Source organism: Gossypium hirsutum, chromosome A03 (genome assembly GCF_007990345.1).
Source record: "Gossypium hirsutum isolate 1008001.06 chromosome A03, Gossypium_hirsutum_v2.1, whole genome shotgun sequence".
NCBI lineage: Eukaryota > Viridiplantae > Streptophyta > Magnoliopsida > Malvales > Malvaceae > Gossypium > Gossypium hirsutum.
The window spans coordinates 67265109-67288471 of record NC_053426.1 but is presented as its reverse complement, the minus strand read 5'-3'; the positions used below and the strand labels follow the sequence as shown (position 1 = coordinate 67288471).

At 34.2% G+C, this 23363-nt stretch overlaps 5 protein-coding genes and 1 pseudogene across 6 annotated transcripts; 4 read left to right on the top strand and 2 right to left on the bottom strand.

Annotated features, from left to right (window-relative positions):
- Positions 1–797: 797 nt before the first annotated feature.
- Positions 798–3000, top strand: LOC107887368 (uncharacterized). The gene has a single exon (XM_016811576.2). It carries the CDS (start codon positions 1273–1275, stop codon positions 2311–2313), a length of 1041 nt encoding a protein of 346 aa, XP_016667065.1. The 5' UTR covers positions 798–1272; the 3' UTR covers positions 2314–3000.
- A 1668-nt stretch (positions 3001–4668) lies between these two features.
- On the top strand, positions 4669–5797 carry LOC121220122 (uncharacterized). The gene is made up of 2 exons (XM_041099319.1): positions 4669–5430; positions 5529–5797. The coding sequence occupies exons 1-2, from the start codon at positions 4945–4947 to the stop codon at positions 5622–5624; spliced, it is 582 nt and encodes a 193-aa protein (XP_040955253.1). The 5' UTR covers positions 4669–4944; the 3' UTR covers positions 5625–5797.
- Positions 5798–6313: 516 nt separating this feature from the next.
- On the top strand, positions 6314–11014 carry LOC107887369 (integrin-linked protein kinase 1). 2 transcript variants are annotated; one of them, XM_016811577.2, is made up of 11 exons: positions 6314–6833; positions 6927–7001; positions 8281–8397; positions 8565–8659; positions 9010–9130; positions 9244–9323; positions 9609–9668; positions 9946–10067; positions 10144–10229; positions 10320–10435; positions 10595–11014. In XM_016811577.2, the coding sequence occupies exons 1-11, from the start codon at positions 6540–6542 to the stop codon at positions 10716–10718; spliced, it is 1290 nt and encodes a 429-aa protein (XP_016667066.1). In that variant the 5' UTR covers positions 6314–6539; the 3' UTR covers positions 10719–11014. The 2 variants fall into 2 exon arrangements, with proteins under 2 accessions (XP_016667066.1, XP_016667067.1); XM_016811578.2 differs by having other exon boundaries at positions 6388–6833; positions 10603–10819.
- A 260-nt stretch (positions 11015–11274) lies between these two features.
- Positions 11275–12136, bottom strand: LOC107887919 (transmembrane emp24 domain-containing protein p24delta9). The gene has a single exon (XM_016812136.2). The coding sequence runs from the start codon at positions 12045–12047 to the stop codon at positions 11607–11609; it is 441 nt and encodes a 146-aa protein (XP_016667625.2). The 5' UTR covers positions 12048–12136; the 3' UTR covers positions 11275–11606.
- A 3504-nt stretch (positions 12137–15640) lies between these two features.
- On the top strand, positions 15641–19603 carry LOC107887370 (rhamnogalacturonan I rhamnosyltransferase 1-like; annotated as a pseudogene).
- Positions 19604–19644: 41 nt separating this feature from the next.
- Positions 19645–22920, bottom strand: LOC107887371 (fructose-bisphosphate aldolase-lysine N-methyltransferase, chloroplastic). The gene is made up of 6 exons (XM_016811579.2): positions 22281–22920; positions 22098–22126; positions 21722–21933; positions 21380–21502; positions 20403–20807; positions 19645–20127 (listed from the first exon to the last, which is right to left on the bottom strand). The coding sequence occupies exons 1-6, from the start codon at positions 22760–22762 to the stop codon at positions 19912–19914; spliced, it is 1467 nt and encodes a 488-aa protein (XP_016667068.1). The 5' UTR covers positions 22763–22920; the 3' UTR covers positions 19645–19911.
- Between the last annotated feature and the right edge of the window lie 443 nt (positions 22921–23363).

Below are 23363 nucleotides of genomic sequence, written 5' to 3'. Positions count from 1 at the left end.
TTTCAGTACTTAAACTTTTAAAATGCATCAAAAAGACCCTCCAACATTTTTTAAAAAATAAAATAAAAATTAAGCCCCAAATTTTATTGCACTTATTTAGATATTTGAATTATCAAAATGTATCAAAAAGACCATCAAACTTTTTAAAAAAAGCAATTAAGTCCTTGCCTTTATTAAAAATTAGAAAAAAAATTAAAAAAATTAAAAAAATCTATAAATTTATTAAATTTTAATAAAAAATAAAATATTAAAAATTAGAAAAAAATAAAAATAGTAAAAATTATAAAATTTTATAAAGTCGTAACAAAATTATACAAAATGTAAAGAAATATAAATTTCGTAAAAAAAAATTTATAATAATTATTGCCACATGCCACGCTGTCATGCTGTGTTATGTAATGACTTTAATTAAAAAAATTAGAGGTTCATTAAAAATTTTTATGATTTTTATAAAATTTTATAATTTTTACTTTTTTACTATTTTTATAAAAAATTAATTTTTAATAATTTTTTAATTTTTATATTTTTATTAAAATTTAATAAATTGTCTAAATTTATTTTTTTTATTTTTTAAGTTTAATTAATTTTTTGAAAAAATTTAAAAATCTTTTTAATATATTTTGAAAATTTAAGTATTTAATTAAATAAAAAAATAAAAAATTATTTTTAAATTTTTTTAATACATTTTAAAAGTTTAAACGCTAAAAAGGGACTTATTTATTTATTTATATTTTTTAAAAAAGTTTTAGTGCTTCCTGTGGGCTTTGATTAAAAAAGAATCCGTTCGGTTGGCATCACTGCCTGATACAATATTGTTTCTTTGACGGTGCTTTTAGAAATTTGGATGAATTTACAGTCAATTTAAAATTAATTAATGCCTATCTTGTGCCTTTTGTCGCTTGCCAAACTGAGGTCCCTTCCTGGCTGTAACCATCGAAATCCAAATCCTGTCGACAAATATTTCCAAATCTTGAAAAATCAGAAAGGCTCATTACAAGCTGTTACAGACTAAGGATCTTCGGCGCCATTGCATGCAAAAAATGGTAGCTCATTTTGTGTAATCCTTCTCTTCTTTTATTTAACACTCGAGGATCTCCCTCCTATTTCACAATCTAATATTCAAGCTTTTACCTTCAATTTCATTTTGTGTTTTGGGGACTGCTCAGCAGTTAAAGAGTTGGATCTAGCTCTTTCAGATTTGATCTGCGCTTGTGTATCATTTCCAATGTTTACGTAGGTTCTTGGTTTGATATTTTCTGGGTATTGGATATAATGGAAATTTCTACCGTTACTTCTCCACGAATGAGGTCAGATCATCTAGAAAAGGAACGATTGAAGGAAACCCATCATGGTCAAAGTTTTGAGCTACAATCATCCCACGATGCTACTCATCCTAACCACCGATTCCATTCGACGAGTGTTTTAGAGATCTTAAGAGAAACTGTTAGGATTTTACGGTACAATTGTTCTGGTTTTATGATCATTTTAGCTTTGTTAATTTGCCCTGTATCTGCAGTCCTTATGTCTTCTAATTTGTTAGTTGGTGAATCCATTGTGTACACTCTAACTGTTAGGCTTTTGTTAGTTGCTAAAACTAGTGGAGTTCCATTCAGACCTTTCATCAAACAGTCGTGCCAACATTTAGTTGAGACGGCTGTTTCCTCAGTAACGTGCTTCCCTTTGCTCATTACGTTTAGTTTGTTATCAAAGGCTGCTGTGGTTTATTGTGTAGATTCTACTTATTTGAAGGAATCAGCTGATGTTTCCAAATTCTTTGTGATAATTCGAAAGCTTTGGAGGCAGCTTGTTTCTTCCTATTTGTGGATGTGTATGGTAATTGTTGGTTGTGTGACAACTTTCATCATTTTTCTTCTTGTGGCATGTAGTGTACTCTCTGTTCTTGGTTTTTCACCTGATATAGTTGTCGTTGCGATGATAATGATTGGGCTAGTTTTTGCAATTGTTTTCGCCAATGTTGTTGTTGTCTGCGATATGGGGATTGTAATGTGTGTGTTGGAGGAAGTTTGGGGAGTACAAGCATTGGTTCGAGCTGGTGTCCTAATCAAGGGGCAGACTCAGGTTGGTCTGTTGATATTTCTTGTATCTACAATTGGATTGACATTTGTGGAGGGGTTGTTTAAACATAGGGTACAGACGTTGAGTTATGGAGACGGGTCTTCTAGGATCTGGGAGGGGCCTTTGTTGGTGATAATGTATTCGTTTGTGGTGCTTGTTCATTCCATGATGAATACAGTTTTCTATTTCAGTTGCAAATCGTACACTTTCGGTGACCATCAATCAATGTTGTTCTGAATTTTTGGGTGTTAAATGATATCATGTACATTGCTACGTGTAGATTCGGATATGGTTGCCAGTTCCATTCTTGGAGTACTAAAGGAGAGGAGTTGTGGTTGGTTAGGTAGAACTCCAACAAGCAGGGTTTTCTGCTCATGAGTGCTAAAGATGATCCTCTCAACCCTTCCAAAGACATTCATGGCTCAGGTGCATAAAATTTCTTGTATTCTAAGAACAGACATGAAACAATTTGATTCTATCCTCGTACTTCCTTTTGTATTCATTGAGGGTGTGTTTGGTTGGGTGGAAAATTGGAGAGATGAGAAGAGGGGGTGAAAAAGTGAAAAGAAAATAATTTTGAGTATGTTTGATTGAGAAAACAAGTGAGAGTAAAGAAAATAGAAGGGATGACCAATTTTCATCCTAATGCATAAAAATTATTTCTTTCAAATTGGATAGATGAAAGGAGAGAAAATAAGAGAGGTGTATATGCTAGTTCAAAATTATGCATTTTTGAAATATTTTATTTTCTTTCCTTTCAATTTTCAACTCCAAGAAATTGGTGGAAAGAAAATATTCCATCTCTCTTACCATCCACACCTATAAAAAAAAACATTATGCTCTTGGCTATTGATAAATTGGGGTACTGATGAAGATCACTCCTATAGTAGTAGCATGATAAGAAATATTAATTGATCTTGAGAATGAATTGGTGTGGAAAAGTATGTTTGTTGACTGATCAGGAAAGCATTAACATATGGTGTTTTTAATTCTTTTGTTTGCAGAAGAATCATATGAATCCAGAATCGTACTTATGAATCTGTTTGTCATTGATGATTGCACTTAACCAATCTAGTCAACATTAGATTCCAACTCTTAACCTCCACAAAACCTTTTGTTTTTTCCTGGAATTGGTGTGACCTTTCACTAAAATTCAAAGAAATGTTTAATGACATAAGGAGGCTGGCACTTGTTTTTGAAGCGAAGCTTAGTGGGTTTCAGGTTTGATCATGGTTCATTACTTCATTTACATCCTAGTATACACAAATTACATGTATATCCCAAGCACACATTTAAGTATAGATCTCCTCAGATAACATGCCAAAAGAACCAATGTCTGAAAACAATCATGCCTTAATCTGGAATTCAATAGGTAATAGAAGGGCTATTAATACCCGCATTTGCAGGAAAACGAATGGTGGATAGAGCTTAGAGCTTCTTCAGTGTAAAGAGTGCCACTGCAACAGCATGCATAAGAACAAGAGAAAATATCAGTGAATTGTGCACAATAGGCCAAAACTCCCCCTCCCCCCTCTTAATCATCCTTAGCTACATATACCGTTATGATATTTAACAAAATCAGAGCAACTCTACATAATTTTAATTGGTATAATAAGAAATTTAACCCTCAATGTTTACATACTTTATCAATTTAGTCTTGATTTAACAAATTTAGCTCGCAAGATTTATACATATCAATTTAGTACTAATTCTAAAAATTATTTAAAATTTAAAAAATTATTCTTAAATATATATAAATTAAGCTCAAACACATATATAAATATAAAAATTTAGAAAATTGATACGAAAGACTAACGTTTAATTTCGATTTTAATTTTTTTTTCCAAATTTTCATTTCATTTATTTATTTATTTTTACTCCTCCATTTTCAAGAACTCAAAAGTCCTTTCAATTCAAATCTCAATTTCTTGATTTTAAAACCAATATTTTCTTAAATTCATTTCTGAAATAGCTTATTTCTTTTCAAAGTTTCGATTGTCGATTCAAATCTTTCATTTTTTACTTCTCCTTTACTACCCAAAACCAAAAATCAATTATTTGAGCAAGAAAAAGCAAAACAATATATGGTCATAAAAGATCAATGAAGTTGGTGTTGGAATTGATCTCATTTTGGCTATCATATCTCAACCACATTTTCATTTTCATTGATTGTAAAAGTAATAGATTCATCAAAGTTGATGTCAGATCTCCACATTTTTTAAATGCGTACTTAAACTCAAGCTATTAGCTCCACGAAATGTAAATATGATATTTTTTGAATTTTAATAAACAAAGATTTACTCTCTCTTTTTTCTTTTAATTAAGACAACAGATTGTATAAATGATAAGGTTAAATTTATTGAATTTTTTAAAATCAGAATTTAATTAATAAAATATGTGACATCTAAAGTTAAATTTATTATTATACTAATAAAAATTACGTAGAATTAACAGAAAATATTAAACGCTTATTTTGTGAGATATATTGGAGATGTGTTTTTTATACCAAAAAGTTAGTATAATAATCCGGTAATACGTATATTTGGTTATAACCATGTTAAAATGATCAGATTAATAAAGGGTGATTGATGAAAGGAGATTTGGCCCACAATATCCTGAAACTTGAAGCAAATGAAAGACCCAAAACGAACCTCCTTTATACATTGATTGAAGTGGAGTGGACATGAAATACAATAATCCAATCCATTCTTACATTGTCAAACCTCCAGATATTTCTTTCTTCTTAACATACATCTACTCCTTGGCAAAGCCAGATATTTAACCATAGTTCAACGTTACAGACCATGTGTGAATATACAAAGAGAACCTAAAGTTGTGCTCCCTTTGATACCAATCCCGAGAGATAACATGGATGAAGGCGAGTTATCGGATGGGTTAAGTGAGTGGGAGCTAATCCAGGCCCCAGCACATTCAACTCCTCTCATCACACCATTAGCGGAACAACACATGGTAGCTACTGCTACCACCAAAGACAACAGCCCCCAACATCAACATCACTTGTCTGTCTTCCCCCCAAGTTGCCGTGATGGCTTAGAAGAAGAAGAAGAAGTGAATTCTTCAGTGACCTCTTGGTCGATGATCAAAGGAGATGGAGCAAACTCATGGTCTTTGAAGAATACAAGTGCCATCGGTAAAATCCTGACTAATGGGGCTTTAAAACTTGCTGCTAGGGTTGGATATTATGTGGGATTCGGATGGGGGGTTTGGTCAGGTAATATAGTCGTGGCAGCTATGTTGCTGTCATTTTTGTATGCCAAAGTTAGGTTGTGGGGTGGCAGAGTGAAGAAGGCGAAGAAGGACCCATTGATACGTTTGATTCAAGAGAAAGACCAGGTCTTGATTACATCTACTTAATTTCTTCTTCAAAACTCTAAAGTTTCTGGCTTAAACTACAAATATATGATGCTTATGATATTAATTTGATGTTGCAGAAGATGAAGCAGCTGTTGTTTCAGATCGGCGAAATGAATGAGATATTATTATCAGCAGGAAGACGCAGGGTTCCAGTGGTTCGACTCAGCTGCTGATTTATGCTCATCTTCAGGGAATCAGTTTAGTTGTGCTGTATTGAGTCAGCTTATGAATACCAGAATAAAGTTTATACATATGTATGAGCAACATACCAATTCACTACACCTTATGTATATAGTTAGACAACACTCCTACTTTTTGTTGATGTTATAAATATCTTTTTTCTTAAGTATTTGTCGCTGCAACCAATCAATAATGAGGGCTAAAGATAAAGTTGCATTTCATTATTTATTAATCAATAATTATTGAAATGGTAAACTATAAAAATAATCACTTTTGTTTATCTTAGATTACATTTTAATCACTTATGTTTGAAATGTTATGTTTAAATCACTTACGTTATCGTTTTGTCACAAAGTGGTCACTCTACCGTTAAACTTCATTACCTCCTTAACGGCAGTCCTGTGTGACAGTCTAAATGGGTTTTAAATGTCAACTTGAATATGATGAAAATAAGTTTTTAATTAAATCAATTTAATTTGAACTATTACGTAGGACATTTAAGTTGGCATTTAAAATCTATTTGGAATGCCATGTAGGATCGTCGTTAGGGAATTACAGAGTATAACGGTAAAGTGATCACTCTATAATAAAATAATAACGTAAATAACTAAAACATAACATTTTAAATATAAATAATTTGAAAGCAAATAAAAATAATTGTTTTTATAATTTATGCTTACCGAAAATGCGGGAAAACGTTACTTCTTACTTTATTTTCTAAAATAAAAAAGACTGGAAATACAATTTCTTCGGAATAAATTGAAGGAGAGAATATGGAGAGAGAAAGAATCTTTTCGGTTGAAAAAGTAAAACGGAATAACGGATGAAGCAAATATTTTAATTTTGCATTTCATTTGGAATCCGACGAACACTCCTCCCTTCATACAGAAAAAGAAGAAACAAAAGCGATGAGCTCAAGCAAAGCCGGCGGAGAACCGTCGGCGCGGGGATCGACCTCTTCGGACAGGCAAAAGGAGAAGGCCAGACTGAGCCGGACTTCGCAGATCTTATGGCATGCTCATCAGAATGACGCCTCCGCTGTACGCAAGCTTCTCCAGGAGGATCGGTCTTTGGTCAATGCTAGGGACTACGACAACCGTACGCCTCTCCACGTCGCTTCACTCCATGGTTGGATCGACGTCGCCACTTGCCTCCTCGAGTTTGGCGCCGACGTCAACTCCCAAGATCGGTGGAGGAATACGGTGCCTGCCTCTTCTTTCGTCTTCGCTTTCACTCTTTTCTTTTTCTTTCTTTGGATTTAACTTTAAATTTGTTTTTCTTTTTGGTGATTGAAGCCATTAGCCGATGCAGAAGGAGCTAAGAAACATAAAATGATCGAACTATTAAAATCATATGGTGGATTATCTTATGTAAGTTCAGCCTTTTACTTGCCACTTTTTTCTTTGTTCGAGGTTTTTTTAACTATGCTTTCAATTGTTGATCTAAAATGAGAGGAATTCTTAAAATGCCTGTTCTTATAATTGCTTTTCTTCTTTGTAATAATAGTCAGCTATAACAGTACGATGGATAAATAGTTGTGGGAAATGGAACTTGAATGCAAGCTTTCTGTGATCATATTTGGCCAGACTAGTGATGCAACGGGCGGGGCGAGTTGGATTTTTTCCCCCAACCCGACTCTGACCCAATACTCTATGGTCATGTCCGGTTTCTACTCAATCCCCTTATAAAAATTCAATCCGCCCCAAATTCGAACCCGAAAATTAATTGTATATCCAACTCCGACTCGATTCAATTAGATTTGAGTTTAAATTTTTTAATCTAAATTTTTTATTAATTAAATTAAAAAATATTTTTTAAAAAAACTATGTTTAGGATATCTAAGTAAAAAGATATATATTACATCATAGAAAAAAAACGAAAATAGAAGGGACATTTGAAAAAATAAACTAAAATTAGAGGGAAAAATAAACTAGTGTGAAATGGAAGTAAAGGTGATAAAATGGTGTTAGAAGTGATAAAATTTAAAAAAAAATTAATTTAATTAATATTAAATATATATAATGTAATTTCGTAAATATCTTGAGGCAGACTATTTCACGCTAAACCCGATTACAGCCTGACGATCCTCTAAAGCTAACTTTACCTGCCTTGCCACAAAACCTGATTTCAAGAGGAAAAAAAACCCGACCCTATCGAGTCAGATCGGCTCGGAACTTGTTGGTTTCTGGTTTTTTTACCATCCCTAGGCGAGACCTCTACGGATTACTAACATAAACAAGTAATGTGTTTTCCTTTTTCATGCTTGGATATGCTGACTCAAAAGTCAAAACTGTGGATGGCCTATAATTTTCCATTGATCCTGGATATCTTTCATTTTTCTACTGTTGTCAAAGCTTTATCATATTAGAGATAGCTGCTTGATCCGAATGTTGTGTCTTTCCCTTTCCATACGCATTGACGATGTAACTATGCATCCCTCCCTCTCTCTCGTGCCGTAATTCATGAACAATTCCCTTAAGATGTCAAATGCTCACTAATTATAGCCTCTTACGGCTTGCTCATCATCTCATGTGATCTGATTGACGCGGGAGCTAGACAAACAAGTTTAATTGATGGAAAACCTTTTAGACATGTTAGCTTGTATTTTAACTGCTTTTGGGTTAAAAGTTAAAGTTCTCTTTGTTGCAGGGACAAAATGGAAGCCATTTTGAGCCAAAGCCAGTTCCACCTCCTCTACCTAACAAGTGTGACTGGGAAGTTGACCCTTCTGAGCTGGACTTCTCAAATTCAAATATCATAGGGAAGGTGTGATCTCAATTTTTAAACATTGCTAACTTTCAATCTATCAGTTTTGAACTTGAATTCATATATAAGTTGCTCAAGTTCTGGTTATCAGCAATTCAGCATGCAAGTACCTCGTCTATTTTCCTAATACAATGTGTGCTTTCACTAATTATATCTCACACTTTCAGGGGTCATTTGGTGAGATTTTAAGGGCCAGTTGGCGAGGAACACCTGTAGCTGTCAAACGCATTCTTCCATCACTTTCAGATGACAGATTGGTGATGTAAGCCCACAATGTTTTGAATGTGTCTCTATAGTTCCAAGGATCTTTCCCATGAATGTTTTCTTTCTTTGATGTTGTCACATGCAGAAAATTATGTGCTTATTGACTGACAATGGATGTTGACCTAAGAGAAAAAACAGAACTGACATGAATTCACCCAAAATGTCATGAAACATTTTCTTTAATGATTCATGCCTCTTCTCGTGGTAATTAGCTTCGATTTTGAAAGATGTTTCCACATTTCTACTGGTTTATCTGATGCTTGTTATTGCTGTGATCAATTCCCTCTCTATCCTTTATTCTTTTATTGATTCTGCAACTCGTTGTGTGTTTCTGCTGTGCTAGTGCAGTCAGGATTTCCGGCATGAAGTGAATTTGCTCGTAAAGCTCCGCCATCCAAATGTAGTTCAATTCCTCGGAGCTGTCACTGACAAGAAGCCTCTTATGTTAATTACTGAATATTTAAGAGGGGTACGCGATTGCATTTATGTTCTCGTTCTAAATAGTTTAGTTCTCTCTGTAGAAATTCTAAATAGAAATCTAAGTTTTACTTTAATTACTTATCATATTTCATGCTATTACAGGGTGATCTTCATCAGTATCTCAAGGAAAAGAATGGACTCAATTCATCAGCAGCCATCAACTTCGCATTGGACATTGCTAGGTATGTAGGAAAGCTTGTGAAGCTATATAGTCCGTGCAGCTCTATGTGTGATGTTCTTGACATCTAAGTAAAACTTGAGGGTAAAAATGAGATAATATGTAGTAGCGTAGCATAAATCTTGTTTCATTTCTTAATTAAGATAAAATCATTTATTTTCTTTGGTTTTGAACGACTTCCCTTCCTTTCGATATACAGAATATGTGTTTGCTATGTGACTGACTGGATTAATTTTCTCACATTTGTATGCCTATTTTACTAATCTGGATTTATAATTTTTTTCCTAAGGGGTATGGCTTATCTTCACAATGAGCCAAATGTCATAATTCATCGAGATCTAAAACCAAGGTGAGTCGGTTTCTCTTTCAGTTCTGCTCTGGAACTCTCCTGTTTTTGTTCTACTATGACTACCTATTGGTTCAAATATCTAAGATTTGATTGACTGCGAGCTTATGTTGAGGAAATTTCTTTTCGAATTTTGAATGCTTAAAGAAGTTTGGCCCTTTTTCTGAAAGCACAAACTATTTTCCCTAATTTTCTAGTTGCTTTGTTTCCTTTTCGCTTCCAGGATTAATGTTTAAAACACGTTCTTTTTATCGTGTTAAAATTTACTTCTTTTTATCAGGAATGTGCTTCTGGTAAACACCAGCGCAGACCATTTGAAAGTTGGAGACTTTGGACTAAGCAAGCTCATCAAGGTCCAAAATTCTCATGATGTCTACAAAATGACAGGCGAAACAGGGAGTTGTGAGTCTCTTAAAGATTTCCTTCGGATATAATATGATTCTCAGATACTTACTTTCATGACTTGGAACTGGAATAGATCGTTATATGGCTCCTGAAGTTTTCAAGCACCGGAAATATGACAAAAAGGTTGATGTTTTCTCTTTTGCGATGATACTTTATGAGGTAATCTTCTTCCTCTCTCAAAATGGTGTTGATCATGCAATGCAATATTCGAGTATACTTCCGATACATGATAATTCTGACTTGGAGCAGATGATTGAAGGAGAACCACCATTCTCAAATCATGAGCCTTATGAAGCAGCAAAGTTAGTGGCAGAGGGTCACCGGCCTAATTTTCGTTCAAAGTCATTTCTCCCTGAACTGAGAGAGTAAGCCATCTATTTTACTATAATGTTTCTTTTCAAAGATGTTTATTAGTTAATGTTAGTAAAGTTTCTTAACTGGATTTGATTTTATATAAAAACAAATAATTGGAGTGATGGGCTTGGAGAATGGGGTGGTTGTTGATTGTTGAACATTTGTTATAGCTTAACAGGTAAGTGCTGGGCTTCTGACATGAACCAAAGACCTTCTTTCTTGGAAATTCTCAAGAGGCTTGAAAAGATAAAGGGAAATGCACCCAGCGACAGTCATTGGAATATATTCAGTTAATGATAAATTCCCCTTTCCAGGTCGCCTATTTGTGTAGATAATGGTATTATAAAGTAGATTTTTCCATGACTGGATTACCTCTGTCCTTTCCAATTCAATCATGAAAGTAGGTCTGTGAAGCAAGTGAACCAAGGAGGTCTCCGGCATTGACAGTACATAAAATGTTTCATCATCTTAACAGGGTTGTATCTTGCATCCTTCAATTGTATCCCTTTTAGTCTTTTTACTGATATTGTTTTATTCTTTGTATATGGTGAATTTGATTTCTTGTTTTGCAAGGGACAACTTTTGAATCATTGCCACTCCTTTTATAGCTTTTAGGTGTCAAATATGAGCATGATACATATATTACTTGTATTAGATTGCGTGTTTCAGTACCCTGTCCCAAAGTTATCATCGAGGGAGAGCATTTTAGATTATTAACATGAGACCTAGAAATTACATTGTCAAACGAAGTAGCTAATAATAATTAAAAGGAAAAAATAGGGATGTTGGGTAACACAGTCAAATCAAATAAGCTTATTTTCTTGGAAGAAGGATTTTAGGTACCAAATTGTAATCCTGCAACTGAGAAGCCAAAACAAAGTGAGACGAAGGACAACCACATCATTTTGGAGATAGTCTCTTGATTTAGCTGCTGCATTTCTTTTTCTCTGAAGGGAAGCCAAATAGGGTGGGCAAAGAAATTAAGATTCATTAAAGGGGGAAAAAAAGTGAGAAATATGTTACCCTACCTTGCCAGGAAATAAAACATTTCTTCATGAATGGAATTAATAGTGTGGTACAACTGCACAGCCACAAAGCCTTGGGTGCATTATAAAAAGTATGAACAAATATATATAGCACGCATGCTTATGTTTGTGCCAGTTTTGTTGTTTCCTAATATCATCAATAAATGAAGAGACTTACATCGACATGGCCTTTCTTGGCAACATTAAACCAGTCCTTAAACTGAACACCTGTCTTCCAGTCAAAATCAATGGTCCAGGTAATCAGAGGCCAATGCTCCGGTGCCGAAAAGCAAGCCATGTAATTTCCCTGCTCCATCGCCGTAAATACAAACTGTCCTTTCTCTACTTTCTCCACCCACTGAAAAATATGGCCATGCGACGACGTTACCTTGACGTTCAACTGGTGAGAATCAGGCAATAGGTGATGACGGTCCTGGTTGGGATTGATAACTTGATACTTCCCCACCGTCATTGAATTGCTTTTCATGTCTTCCGAGATGCACTTAGTCTTTCCCGATTGTATGTCGAACCGTAATGATTGGGATGAAGGGACCAACAACACCCCCACTAACAATACCATCCATCCTATCATCATCATAGCCAACGCCTCAACTCCAACTACGGTACTCACAATTAGTCACCGAGTTTCTTAGGTTTTTTTTTTTAAGGGAAAAAAAAAACCATATCACCTATATTAGATAATTCTTAATTTTTTTTATCAAAAAGCTATAAATTAAATAATTTATTTATTTCTTATTTTAAATTTACAATATTATACCTATTTAAAATTTAAATTTGAGTTGTTTATCTAGATTTTAACTTCTACTAAAAAGATTTCTCTGAAGGAGTAAAATTATTAATTTTTTTTAAAAAAAGAAGATAATATTTGATTATGGTTTGATTTTTTTAAAAATAATTCCGTATCCTCTTCAAGAAATGAGTAAGGTTCACCCATGAACCAAAATTTAAACCTTGATATTCATTATATTATGATTAATTACTAAAAGAAATTGTATTTTTAACATTTAAAATTAACCTTTTTGTCATCCTTAAATTTTCTTCTAATAATTTATTATTGTTATCTTTTACATATTATGTAATCATATAATATATATATATAAATAAAATAAGGTCAAACTGTCAAAATAGTCACTTATGTTTGTCTCAAATTATATTTTAGTCACTTATGTTTGAAATGTTATGTTTTAGTCACTTACGTTATCGTGTTGTAATATTTTTTAGTCACTGAACTGTTAATAACCGTTAATGGTGTAACGGTAAGCTGACATTGCAGGTTAAATTATCATTTTAAATGAAAATTTTAGGTTAAATTATATAATTGGTCCCTATATTTTTCTTGTTTTGAGAAATTTAATTTTTTTCTTTTACTTTAAAAGAGATGGAGAAGGGAGGGAAAAGCAGAAGAGAATGAAAAAAAAATTAAAATAACATAAAAGAAAAAATTAAATTGCTCAAAACAAAAAAAAATATGGGAATCGATTGTATAATTTAACATAAAGTTTTTGTTTAAAATGATGATTCAACGTGTCACATTAGCTTATCATTACACCGTTAATGGTAATTAACAGCTTAGTGGCTAAAATGTTAAACACGTTATCGTAAGTGACTAAAATATAATCTAAAAGAAACAAAAGTGATTATTTTGATAGTTTACCTATAAAATAAAACAAGATAGGAATTTTAAAGTTAAACATTTGCATAAGAGGGGTCCATTCCCTCCTTTATTTTGGAGTCTTTTAAGACAAAGAAGACATGAGGTGGTGTTTCGGAAATGGCATGAATATTAGAGGATTGAAAGATGTTTGGATTAATGATGAATGGTGAATTGGTGCAATATGGGGTAATGATTTTTGTTTGGGATAGGTGTTGTTGACAAGGAAATGAGGATATCTTTTATGATTAACTCAATTTTCTCTATAATATTATTTGATTGTTTCAAAATGTATTGCTTTTGTAAAAAGAAATACTCCCCCAACCTAATCAAATAGCACCACATCATCACATCATTAAAATTTAATAAAATAAAAATTTTATATTAATTGATTGGAACATGTGAAAACACGATAACTAATTAAATAGATTACAGATAGTCTCTGCTTTATACTTTTTGGATGGTTGGTTAGTGACTAACCTCCCGTGTGCTTCATACTATCCACGGGAGGGGCTATTTATCCTTAGCCACCCAATTGGACCCTCCATTAATCCACCCGCTATTAACGAGCACATTCTCTTCACCCAGTAACTATGACCTACTTATAAGTACCTCAAAACTCAACATAAAAGGGACTCTTTCTTTCATTCTTTACAAATATTAATAGCCCTAGTTTTCCCTTCTTCTCTCCATTCTTTGACTTTCTCGACTCTCAACTTCGGCATGGGTGAACTGACTTTCCTCAGCACCACCCTTTCTCTTTTTTCTTCATCATCCTTGAAACCATGTATCAACATTAATATTAATATTAATATTAAATAAAATAAAAAAAATACTCTCTCCCTTTCCCTCCACCATCGTCCTTTTCCCTCGTTCTTAGTATCAAAAAACTTTAAAAAATAATGGTTATTTATGATTTTATTTTCATCTTTTATCATGAGTGGTGGCAGGGACAGAGCCAAGAGGGGGTTGGTAGGGCCCTGGCTCTCCTTAAAATAGAAAATTTCACCTTTAATCCTTCTATAATTTTAAAAATTGTAAATTAGTATATAATAAAATTACACTTAATAAGAAAAAATTGATTTAATCTTTTAAAAATTATAAAGATATAGGCTATTAAAATAATAAATTTCACTTTTGCTATAAAAAAATATAATTTTATTTCGGCCCCTCAAAAATTTTTTTGACTCTAGTGAGGGGTGGTTTTTGAAGTTAGTGACCATGGAATCATCACCATTTTTTTGCTTTGATGGGTTTTGAGGTTCTTTTATTTTTGTGTTACTATCTCTACTTCCATGGAAGGTGGTAGATTGGTGCTGTTGACTTATTTTCTATATAGGGACGAGGGGGAAGAGGGACGGGGAGAGGGGAGATAATTTTTAATGTAATTATTTTAAGACATTAATTTATACAAAACTTAAAAATAAAAGTTTATTATATGTTGATTGTTGGTAAAAGTGATTTCTCAAATCTAAAATGTATTTTATATAATGAATAGATGATGCTACATTTAGGGAATAAATCAAACATAAAATCATATGTTAAGGGATTGTTATAATAAATTTGCATTAAAACCCAGTTGCTCATATATTTTACTACTCAATCAGGGTTCCTTTCCCACAATTTTCAATTTTAATTATCAAATTTATTTTGTTAACTACGGAATTAATTTAAATAAATACATCATATTAAAAATAATAATTATACTTCAATTGTTTATTATTTTTCTATAACATGTCAAAAAATTGTCATGTTAGTGAAAGAAAATTTCAATATCAAATTGAGTTACAACACCAAATTAATCAATAGCATTGAAAAGTATTTTATGTAAAAGATTAATTACTTATTTATAAAATTCACTAAACATGTATTTAGATCTTTTATTTAAAATATTAAAATAAATTTTCAATTAAAGTAAGTCCCTTATTGGTTACACCAAATAGATTATAATGGCTATTATTTCAGGCATTCCATTTACTTTGATTTGGATTTAGACATCTTTCCATCCCTTTTTATATACATATGATTTGGGGGGTTTAAAGATACGAGATAAAAAGCATAGTTTGAAGGGAATGAATTATGAAAGAAGTAGGCATTCACATGAAATCACTGCACTGGAGCTGCTTCAACAAACCAAATGGCGGATTCAAGTACAATGTAGGCCGCCTCCCTATTCAATGAGGAGCCATCGCTCAAATATAAAACTCACTATTCCTTTGGTTGTGCTCAAAACCAACCTTCATCCATTACGATGATATTAGATAAAACGGATATTGTTAGGATAAACCTATTAAATTTATGTTTCAATAGTTTAATTTTAATTAAATTTTCTTTTTTAAACTTATTCAAAGAAAATTATTTAGATTTTAATTTATAAATTTATTGCTTAATTTTTGTGATTTGATGTTAAGAATATGGGATAGTGATTTACTAAAAAAAACACCTTTAACCAATAAATTAAACATTGGATTGAATACAAACATTCATTCGTAAATAAAAAATCGTTGGAACGGTCGGAGGCTCGGAGCCGTCCATTTTTACCTTACCAAATTTTAACTTCTCTTTTTTTCCCTTCAAATGCTTTATCTTTCTCAGTAACCAAACAGGCCTCCTATCCCGTTTAAAATCCAAGGAAAACCGTTTTCTTTTTCCTCCACGGCCATTAAAAAAAAAAATCAGTTATTATCTGTTTGGTTGATGAGATTAAGTTTCTTTTTCAAATTAATTTGATTACTTTCCTCTAGTTAGCCATTTAGGCTTTGTGATCTTTTCTAGGGTTGTTTCAGAAAGAAAGGAAAATTGCATATATTTGTTTATTGTAAGGTGCCAAGGATTGATAATATTTGTTCAAATGAAGAAGCGGCAATGAGGAGAGAGGCAGAGAAATGGAGGTTAGATCTGAGAATAGTATACAAGTGAGGTCCGACAAGTTCCCTAGTACAGTGATTCCTAGGACTCGCCTTCAGGTTTGATTCTTTAGAGTTTGTTCCAGCATTTTGCTTTGGACTTGTTTGGTACACATCGTCGCCGCTGCTGAGCTATGGCATCCTCGTTTGCTTACCGGTTTTACCAGCCGGATTTCCTGGATCACGCGCCCTCCTCTTCGTCTTCAACACTCGCTCCATTCCCCTCCCCCTCTTGTTCCTCCCAGTGAGTTTACCTCCGTATCTCTCTTGTTCTTCTTTTGCCTTTAATTTGCTCCATTTTTCGACGTGGCTTGGATAAAATGCTTGAATTTGAGAAAATAAAAATTGGTATGTAGAAATATGCAATTTCTTTTGGCTTTTATGCTTCAGTCTTAGTTTACATTCACTATAGCACACTCGGTTATATTTCTAGCTAGTTTCACCTGGAAACTCTATTGAATTTGATTGTTGGAATGCCGTCTATGTTGTCCTTTTAGGCTGTCAACATACCACTGATACTGCATTTCTGGGTTATTGATCATGTTCTTGAGTTACTTATGTCTGAGGTTAGAACCTCCATGTCTTAGTTTCTTCTTCGGCTATTGAGAATTTTATGACCGATTTCTAATACCTTGAAAATGCGTCCATTAATTTTATTGAAGGAAACACTTTTTGCCTTTGCGTTCAGTCTTACGAAAAGTAGGATACTTGGTCATGTATACTTGCAGGGTACTATAGAAGTAATGGTTTTCTTAAAGTTTCTTGCAATGGGGGCTTGAATCAAATGCGTGCTGCGGTCTGCATCTCTTCTCTAGTTCATCTTTACCTTGTCTTTACATTTGATATTTATGTTATTAAGCTAATTTGCCCTTTTTTAGATCTGTGACATGGTAACTGTTGCCAGACTTTTAAATCTCACTTTGGTTGTACCGGAGCTTGATAAGAAATCATTCTGGGCGGACCCTAGGTGTGTTTATCGTTCTGAAAATGTTACAGTATTGTTCCCTTCTTTCACAGCTGCTTTAAGAGTATTTGATTCATGATCTGTGTTTGCAGCGATTTTGAGGATATTTTTGATGTCAGACATTTCATTGATTCCCTAAGGGATGAAGTTCGAATTGTCAGAAGGCTACCAAAGAGGTTTAGTAGTAAATACGGGTTTGAAGCTTTTCAGATGCCTCCCGTTAGCTGGTCAAATGAAAAATACTACTTAGAACAGGTTTTTTGCTCATTCCTAATCATTGCTTACTCTCTCATTTATGGTTTCAACGAGAGAAAATTTGTAGTTCTCTCAATGGATGGATATTGATGTGTCATGTGTTTGTGTCTTTTCTTTGCTTTTTTTCCTTTTGGTTATGAAGTAGAATCTAATGCCTTCGACTCTGTTTTACAGATTCTACCACTGTTCAGTAAGCATAAGGTGGTACACTTCAATAGGACAGATACACGACTTGCAAATAATGGGATCCCACTCTCTCTTCAAAAACTGAGATGCCGTGTTAATTTCCAAGGACTGAAATTTACTCCCCAGATTGAGACATTGGGGCACAAATTGGTTCACATTCTTCAAGAAAAGGGACCCGTTGTGGCATTGCATCTGAGATATGAGATGGACATGTTGGCTTTCTCAGGTTGTACACATGGTTGCACTGTGGAAGAAGCCGAGGAGCTAAAAAGATTGAGGTTTGTTTTGTTTGAAGCTGATAGGTTCCTGTCAAAACACTCAAATTATCTTCAGCAAGGATTGATGTCCCCTGTGTTTAGGAGACACACACTAGTCACCCCCAGCATGCTTGCACATATGCAAACAAGATTGTGAAGTAATGTGCTTCTACTTAAATATGAGCATTTTTCTAAAGTGTAATGCTAAATTTGGATGGACGATAAAGCTAAGATGCCTCCAACTCTTGGTGGTTATGAATAACTAAATTGAGTTAGTTTCTGCGAAATATGATCTGATTTGCATCAAATGCTAGAATTAGTGATGATAAGAAATTAATCTAAACTTTTCTCTATAAAGTATCTTGTCATCTCAACATTATCAATAACAAGTATCTCAGTATGCAAAACAAAAATGTAACTAGATTGTTATCCCTTCCTTTCAGGTATGCATTCCCTTGGTGGAGAGAGAAAGAGATAGTGTCTGAAGAGAGGAGACAGCAAGGGTTGTGCCCTCTGACACCGGAGGAAGCAACATTAGTTTTGCAAGCATTGGGTTTTACTAAGGAAACTCAGATTTATATTGCTTCCGGTGAGATTTATGGCAGTGAACGGAGACTGGCACCACTAGGAGCTGCATTTCCACGGATTGTGAGTTTATGACCCTCAAATATGTAGCTTTTGGTATTAACAAATTTCCTTTAATGCTCATCAAATCAATTTTTTTTATTATATATTTTGCAAAATTAGTTGGATGCTTGTCGAAACTTTAAGCTTTTTTCCAGTAAATTTTGCAATGTATTGGTTATAGAAACCTAATTCAAATTATCATTGAGGCCTTCTATGATTCCAGTGGTAACAAGGCACTCATCCACGTCGAACAGTTTATATTTCATGAATCATTTTTGTTGTGCTTAATTGAGTCCCTGAATCTCTTTAAAGCGTTGATCAGCAGGGTTTAGCTCTAAGTTTGGCTTTTAAATCAGGCATCTGTTGTGTGTATATATATATATATTTTGCACATGATTCTTCTAGATCTCAAGACATTATTACAATTTCAGGTTAAAAAAGAAACACTATTAGATCCAGCGGAGTTGCAGCAATTTCAGAACCATTCATCTCAGATGGCAGCTTTAGACTTTATGGTAACGATTGCCAGCAATACCTTCATTCCCACATATGATGGGAACATGGCAAAAGTTGTAGAAGGTCATCGCAGGTACGTATATTGCTGAAGTATGTAACAAGCGAGTGGGGATTGTTTTCATAGTCTTGACAAAGCTTTTCTTTAGGTATCTTGGGTTTAAAAAAAGTATCCTGCCAGATCGAAAGAAACTTGTTGAATTGCTGGATTTGCATCAGAATGGGACACTTCCATGGAATGATTTTGCACTAGCTGTAAGGCAAGCGCATGAAAAACGGATGGGACAGCCCTTCCATCGTCGGATTATTCCAGACAAACCAAAGGAGGAAGATTATTTCTATGCAAATCCTCAAGAGTGCCTTTGTGAGGGAACAGGTTGTGAAGACTTACTAGACCCTCGTAAATCAAGTAAGCTACAATGACTGCAGGTAAGCAGCTCTGAAACTCAGCTCGAAATGGTTTCCACGCAACTGTTCCTAAACTTTATGGACGATAACCAGTCAGGTCCTGGAGAAATTCTCTAAACATCCATGTATAAATGTACTTCAAAAGAGTTTTGTAAGAAACAACAGCAGGAAGTCCTCCAGGTTCCATCTAGGCACAGAAAGAAAAAAAAGGAAACATATTTTATCCCCTTTTTGCTTATAGATTTATTTGTTTGTTGTCCCCCGCTTACCTGTTGATTTTGTATTCAGCACTGTCACATAATTCCACTGTTGAATTAACCAAATATTTGTACAGTTAGTGCCTTGATGTGAAGAATTGATTTCTCATCTTCTGAATCTAGCACAAATCATCACACAAAAGGAATGCATAACCAGGAAATCATTAATGATTTTATCTAGCTGCAGTTCAATGTTAAATTGTTAAGAAATATAGCTCGGGTTGAGGATGGATAAAAAGAGTAGCTACTAGGCAACAGAAATCATCTACCAAGCAAAATTCCCTACAGCAAAACTACAACATGATTGAAGGGCATTGTTAAAATGTTGTGCAAACTAAATTTGGACAGTCGTGATGGGAATTTCCTTCGATCTTTAACACATGGACCTTGATATATATTGCAAGTCTTTGACATGACCTAGTTGGTCTCCCAGAAGATGATTTCACCTTGCTCTCCAACTAGACCAAGATCTTTGAGCCTTCTTTCCTGGTAATATTCCAACTCATCCAATTCTGATTCCCGTCCTTTAAATATCTCATCAATTTGCTGGAGCACCTTCTTTTCTCCTGCCCTGATTCCTACAGCAATTTTCAGCCTCGAATCAAGATTTTCGTCTTCCATCAGCTTTTCATCCTGCAATTAACATGAATTGTTCAGTAATGAAACACTCATTTGGAAAATTTTTGGTTAGAAGGAAATTGTTTGCTCAAATTTATTGAAAGAAGCCGAAGGTGGTTGTTAGAGAAGAGTCACTGTGACATAGGATTAAGGATGCAATCCTATACCCCTAGTAGAATGATTCTCTTTAGCACATATAATTAGCAAATAATCCTTTTGCAGGCGTTGATAAATTAATTACTACTAAATAATTAGCTTTGATTTTTATACAAGAAAAGATATAGCTTTACCTCTTCAATGGTGGTATGATAGCCAGAGAGAGCAGATTTGCAGGCATCACGGACAACCCGGCATATGAGCTCTTCATTGGCACGACTTACAGGTAAATCAAGGTGGCCCCAAATTGTGTTTCTAAAAATAGATTCCAAGAGGAAAGCATCTGTTCCCCCAAGTGCCACCAGTCGTAGATATGGAATGAGTGCTGGTGGAAGAGGACGACCCAAAACTATGTCAAAATAGGCAGTCTCACTCAAACCATTTGTCTCAGCAATGTCGAGCTTGTCTCCAAAAAAGGGATCTGACTCCGATATCTCCAATGTTAACGTGTAAGCATTGCGCTCGGACTTTGATTCTATGAATCCATAATCAAGTGCTAACTCAGCATTACTCTTGTCTAGATCATATTGAATCAAAACCTGTTGAATCGTCTTCTCAATCAGTCTATACAATGGAACATGTTTCATATCATATCCAGGGGCTGGTAGGGGCCAGGCGTAAAATTTCAATTTGGCACTTTAAATTTTACAAGATTTTAATTTAGTAAAAGATAACAGTATACTTTGGTCCCAAAAATGACAAAATTTTGATTTTGTCCTTCAAAACTTATAAATATATAAGCTATTAAAATTGTGAAATTGCATTTTAATTCTCATAAGGTTATATAACTTAATTCTATAAAAATTATAAAAATTTTCTAGCTTTGCCCTTGATGATAACATAATTGTTTTGCAACATGCATGTTATAAAAGGATCAAGTTAATCCAGTCTGTCATATAAGTAAACTATATGATCTGCATACATGTAATCTCAGAATTTTTCAGCTTAGAATTGTATCAGACAATTTGAGTCCTTTCACGTTTATAAATCTTGGGTGCGTTAATTGATTAGCTAAAATGGCAGGAATGCTAAGACAACGGGATAGGTGGATGATATATATAAAATATAATATAACCCTTCTCAGATAGCTTCTAAAAGAAAAAAAACTCACCTGCTCCTCAGCCTTGACAGAAACTGGAGACCGCAAGGAAAAGAGGAGATCCCTAGAGAAAAGTCCAGCTCCTTTAATCTCCCATGCATAATCTTCTGTAGTTATGTTAGGGCTGTGGTTGATCTGATTAATGAAGAAAAGTTAAAGAATGAAACTAAAGGCAGTTATAGCTTTCCACATAACCATGACTGTTACAGCTTTTCTTTCATATTCTGTAAATTGGGAACAAGTTGCGGGGATGATCACCCTTTTATATCAGACCAACTTGCATGTAATTTCTGGAAACTGATTCCAGGGCAAGCAAGATGATGTTTGGAAACATAGTGAAGGGATGCTGCTTACCAAGTCTGCAAGAGGTATTAAAACAAGATTTTGACCGCGAAGGCGAGAAAATGCTCTTGACCTGAGAATCCCAAATGCCCAGAAGAAATCATCCAATGTTATAGGGGCTGGAAAGAGCTGCTTGTTGGGGAGTATGATTTCTTCCTCTACTTTCAAGAACTCATTCTGCACATATTCTTTCACCCCCAGTGTTGTGCTCAACAATTGAGTACCTGGTCATTGGAATGCAGTACCAACTATGAAAATTGAAACAAGATAATCTTCAACCTAAATAACATGGAAAACAATATTTCTAATCCAGCTGCTTTGCTGCAGTGTTGTACAAACTTTGATAAGGAGACTATAACTTCTTACAAGTAAAATCCTAAGCATTTACCTTGAAGCTCAGCTAGCTCTTCTTCTGACCTGCACTGGAACCATAAAGAAACAACACTTTATCAACCACAATGATCTAAGCCCCATTAACGAAATGGAAATTATTATTTATAACCCAAAAAACAGATTTGTTTTTAAAGATAAATGGGGGTAAAAAGGAAATAAGAAACCAAGCCACACCCACCAAAACACAGTGGAATCTGTTAACTCTGGAAGTATATCAAGATAAACCCCCCATTTAGAATCTTGCCTAAACCTCTCCCTGATCAAAAACAAAGCTACAGACACCCAAGGCTTCAATCCACTACACACGGTTCCAATCTCAGAAGCTACAACTGCATCCTGGTTTATCCAAAACCGGTTAGGAATCTCCAAGACAACCTCGTTCCTGGAAATATTCTTTTTTGCAATGAGTCCAAGTCCTTCAGGGACCATTCCAGGCCTTACGGGAGACTTGGCAGAGACAACACCCTGGTCCTGGAGCCATTGCCAGAAGGTTTGGAGCTGCGGTGGAGGGTCAGCGGTTGCTGAAACAGGGATGGGTTTCTTTACAAAGTGGATGGAAAGTGTGGGTTTAGTGGAGAAAGAAGAAAAGGGTTTGAGAGTAGTTGAAGAAGAGGGGAAAGAAGAAGAAGGTGATGAGAGAGTGAAAAGTGAAGGTGCCATAAAGAAGGTTGTAATGGATGAGATAAGATGTGGTGGGGGATTTTATAGCTTGTGGCTTTGGATTATATTCTTTTCAACATTTTTACATGAAATATCCAACTGAACCAATCACTCAAGAAAAGAAAACCAATGAAGTTGGATCAGCCTACTACTTGAGTCCATCATTTTATATCTTCGTATCTCAACTTTATAGTTTCAAAATTACCCTTCTTCTACTTTTTATGGTTTTTCAGCCCATGATGGCTTTTCAGTGGTAGAATGAGTAACCCTACATGCGATGATCTCAGGTCCACTTGCAACCCACAAAATAATGCAAAAGATGCATGTATTATGAACAAACAAGGATTTGACTTGTCAACCAAAATGTATATTCCATGTTATTTATTTAGCTCTATGAAAGGGTGAAATAACTTAACAGTAGTATCTTATTTAGGCTGTTCAAAAATAAATAAATTTTCCATCTAATATTTTAAACTATATTTTATTTTTAAAACAACATTAAGTATCAAGTTGAATTAAATATTTGTGCGTCGGATGATTTTTTTGTTGGAAAATTATTTGGATTTAAGTTGAATAGCTTCAAATTTAAAAATTTTAATTT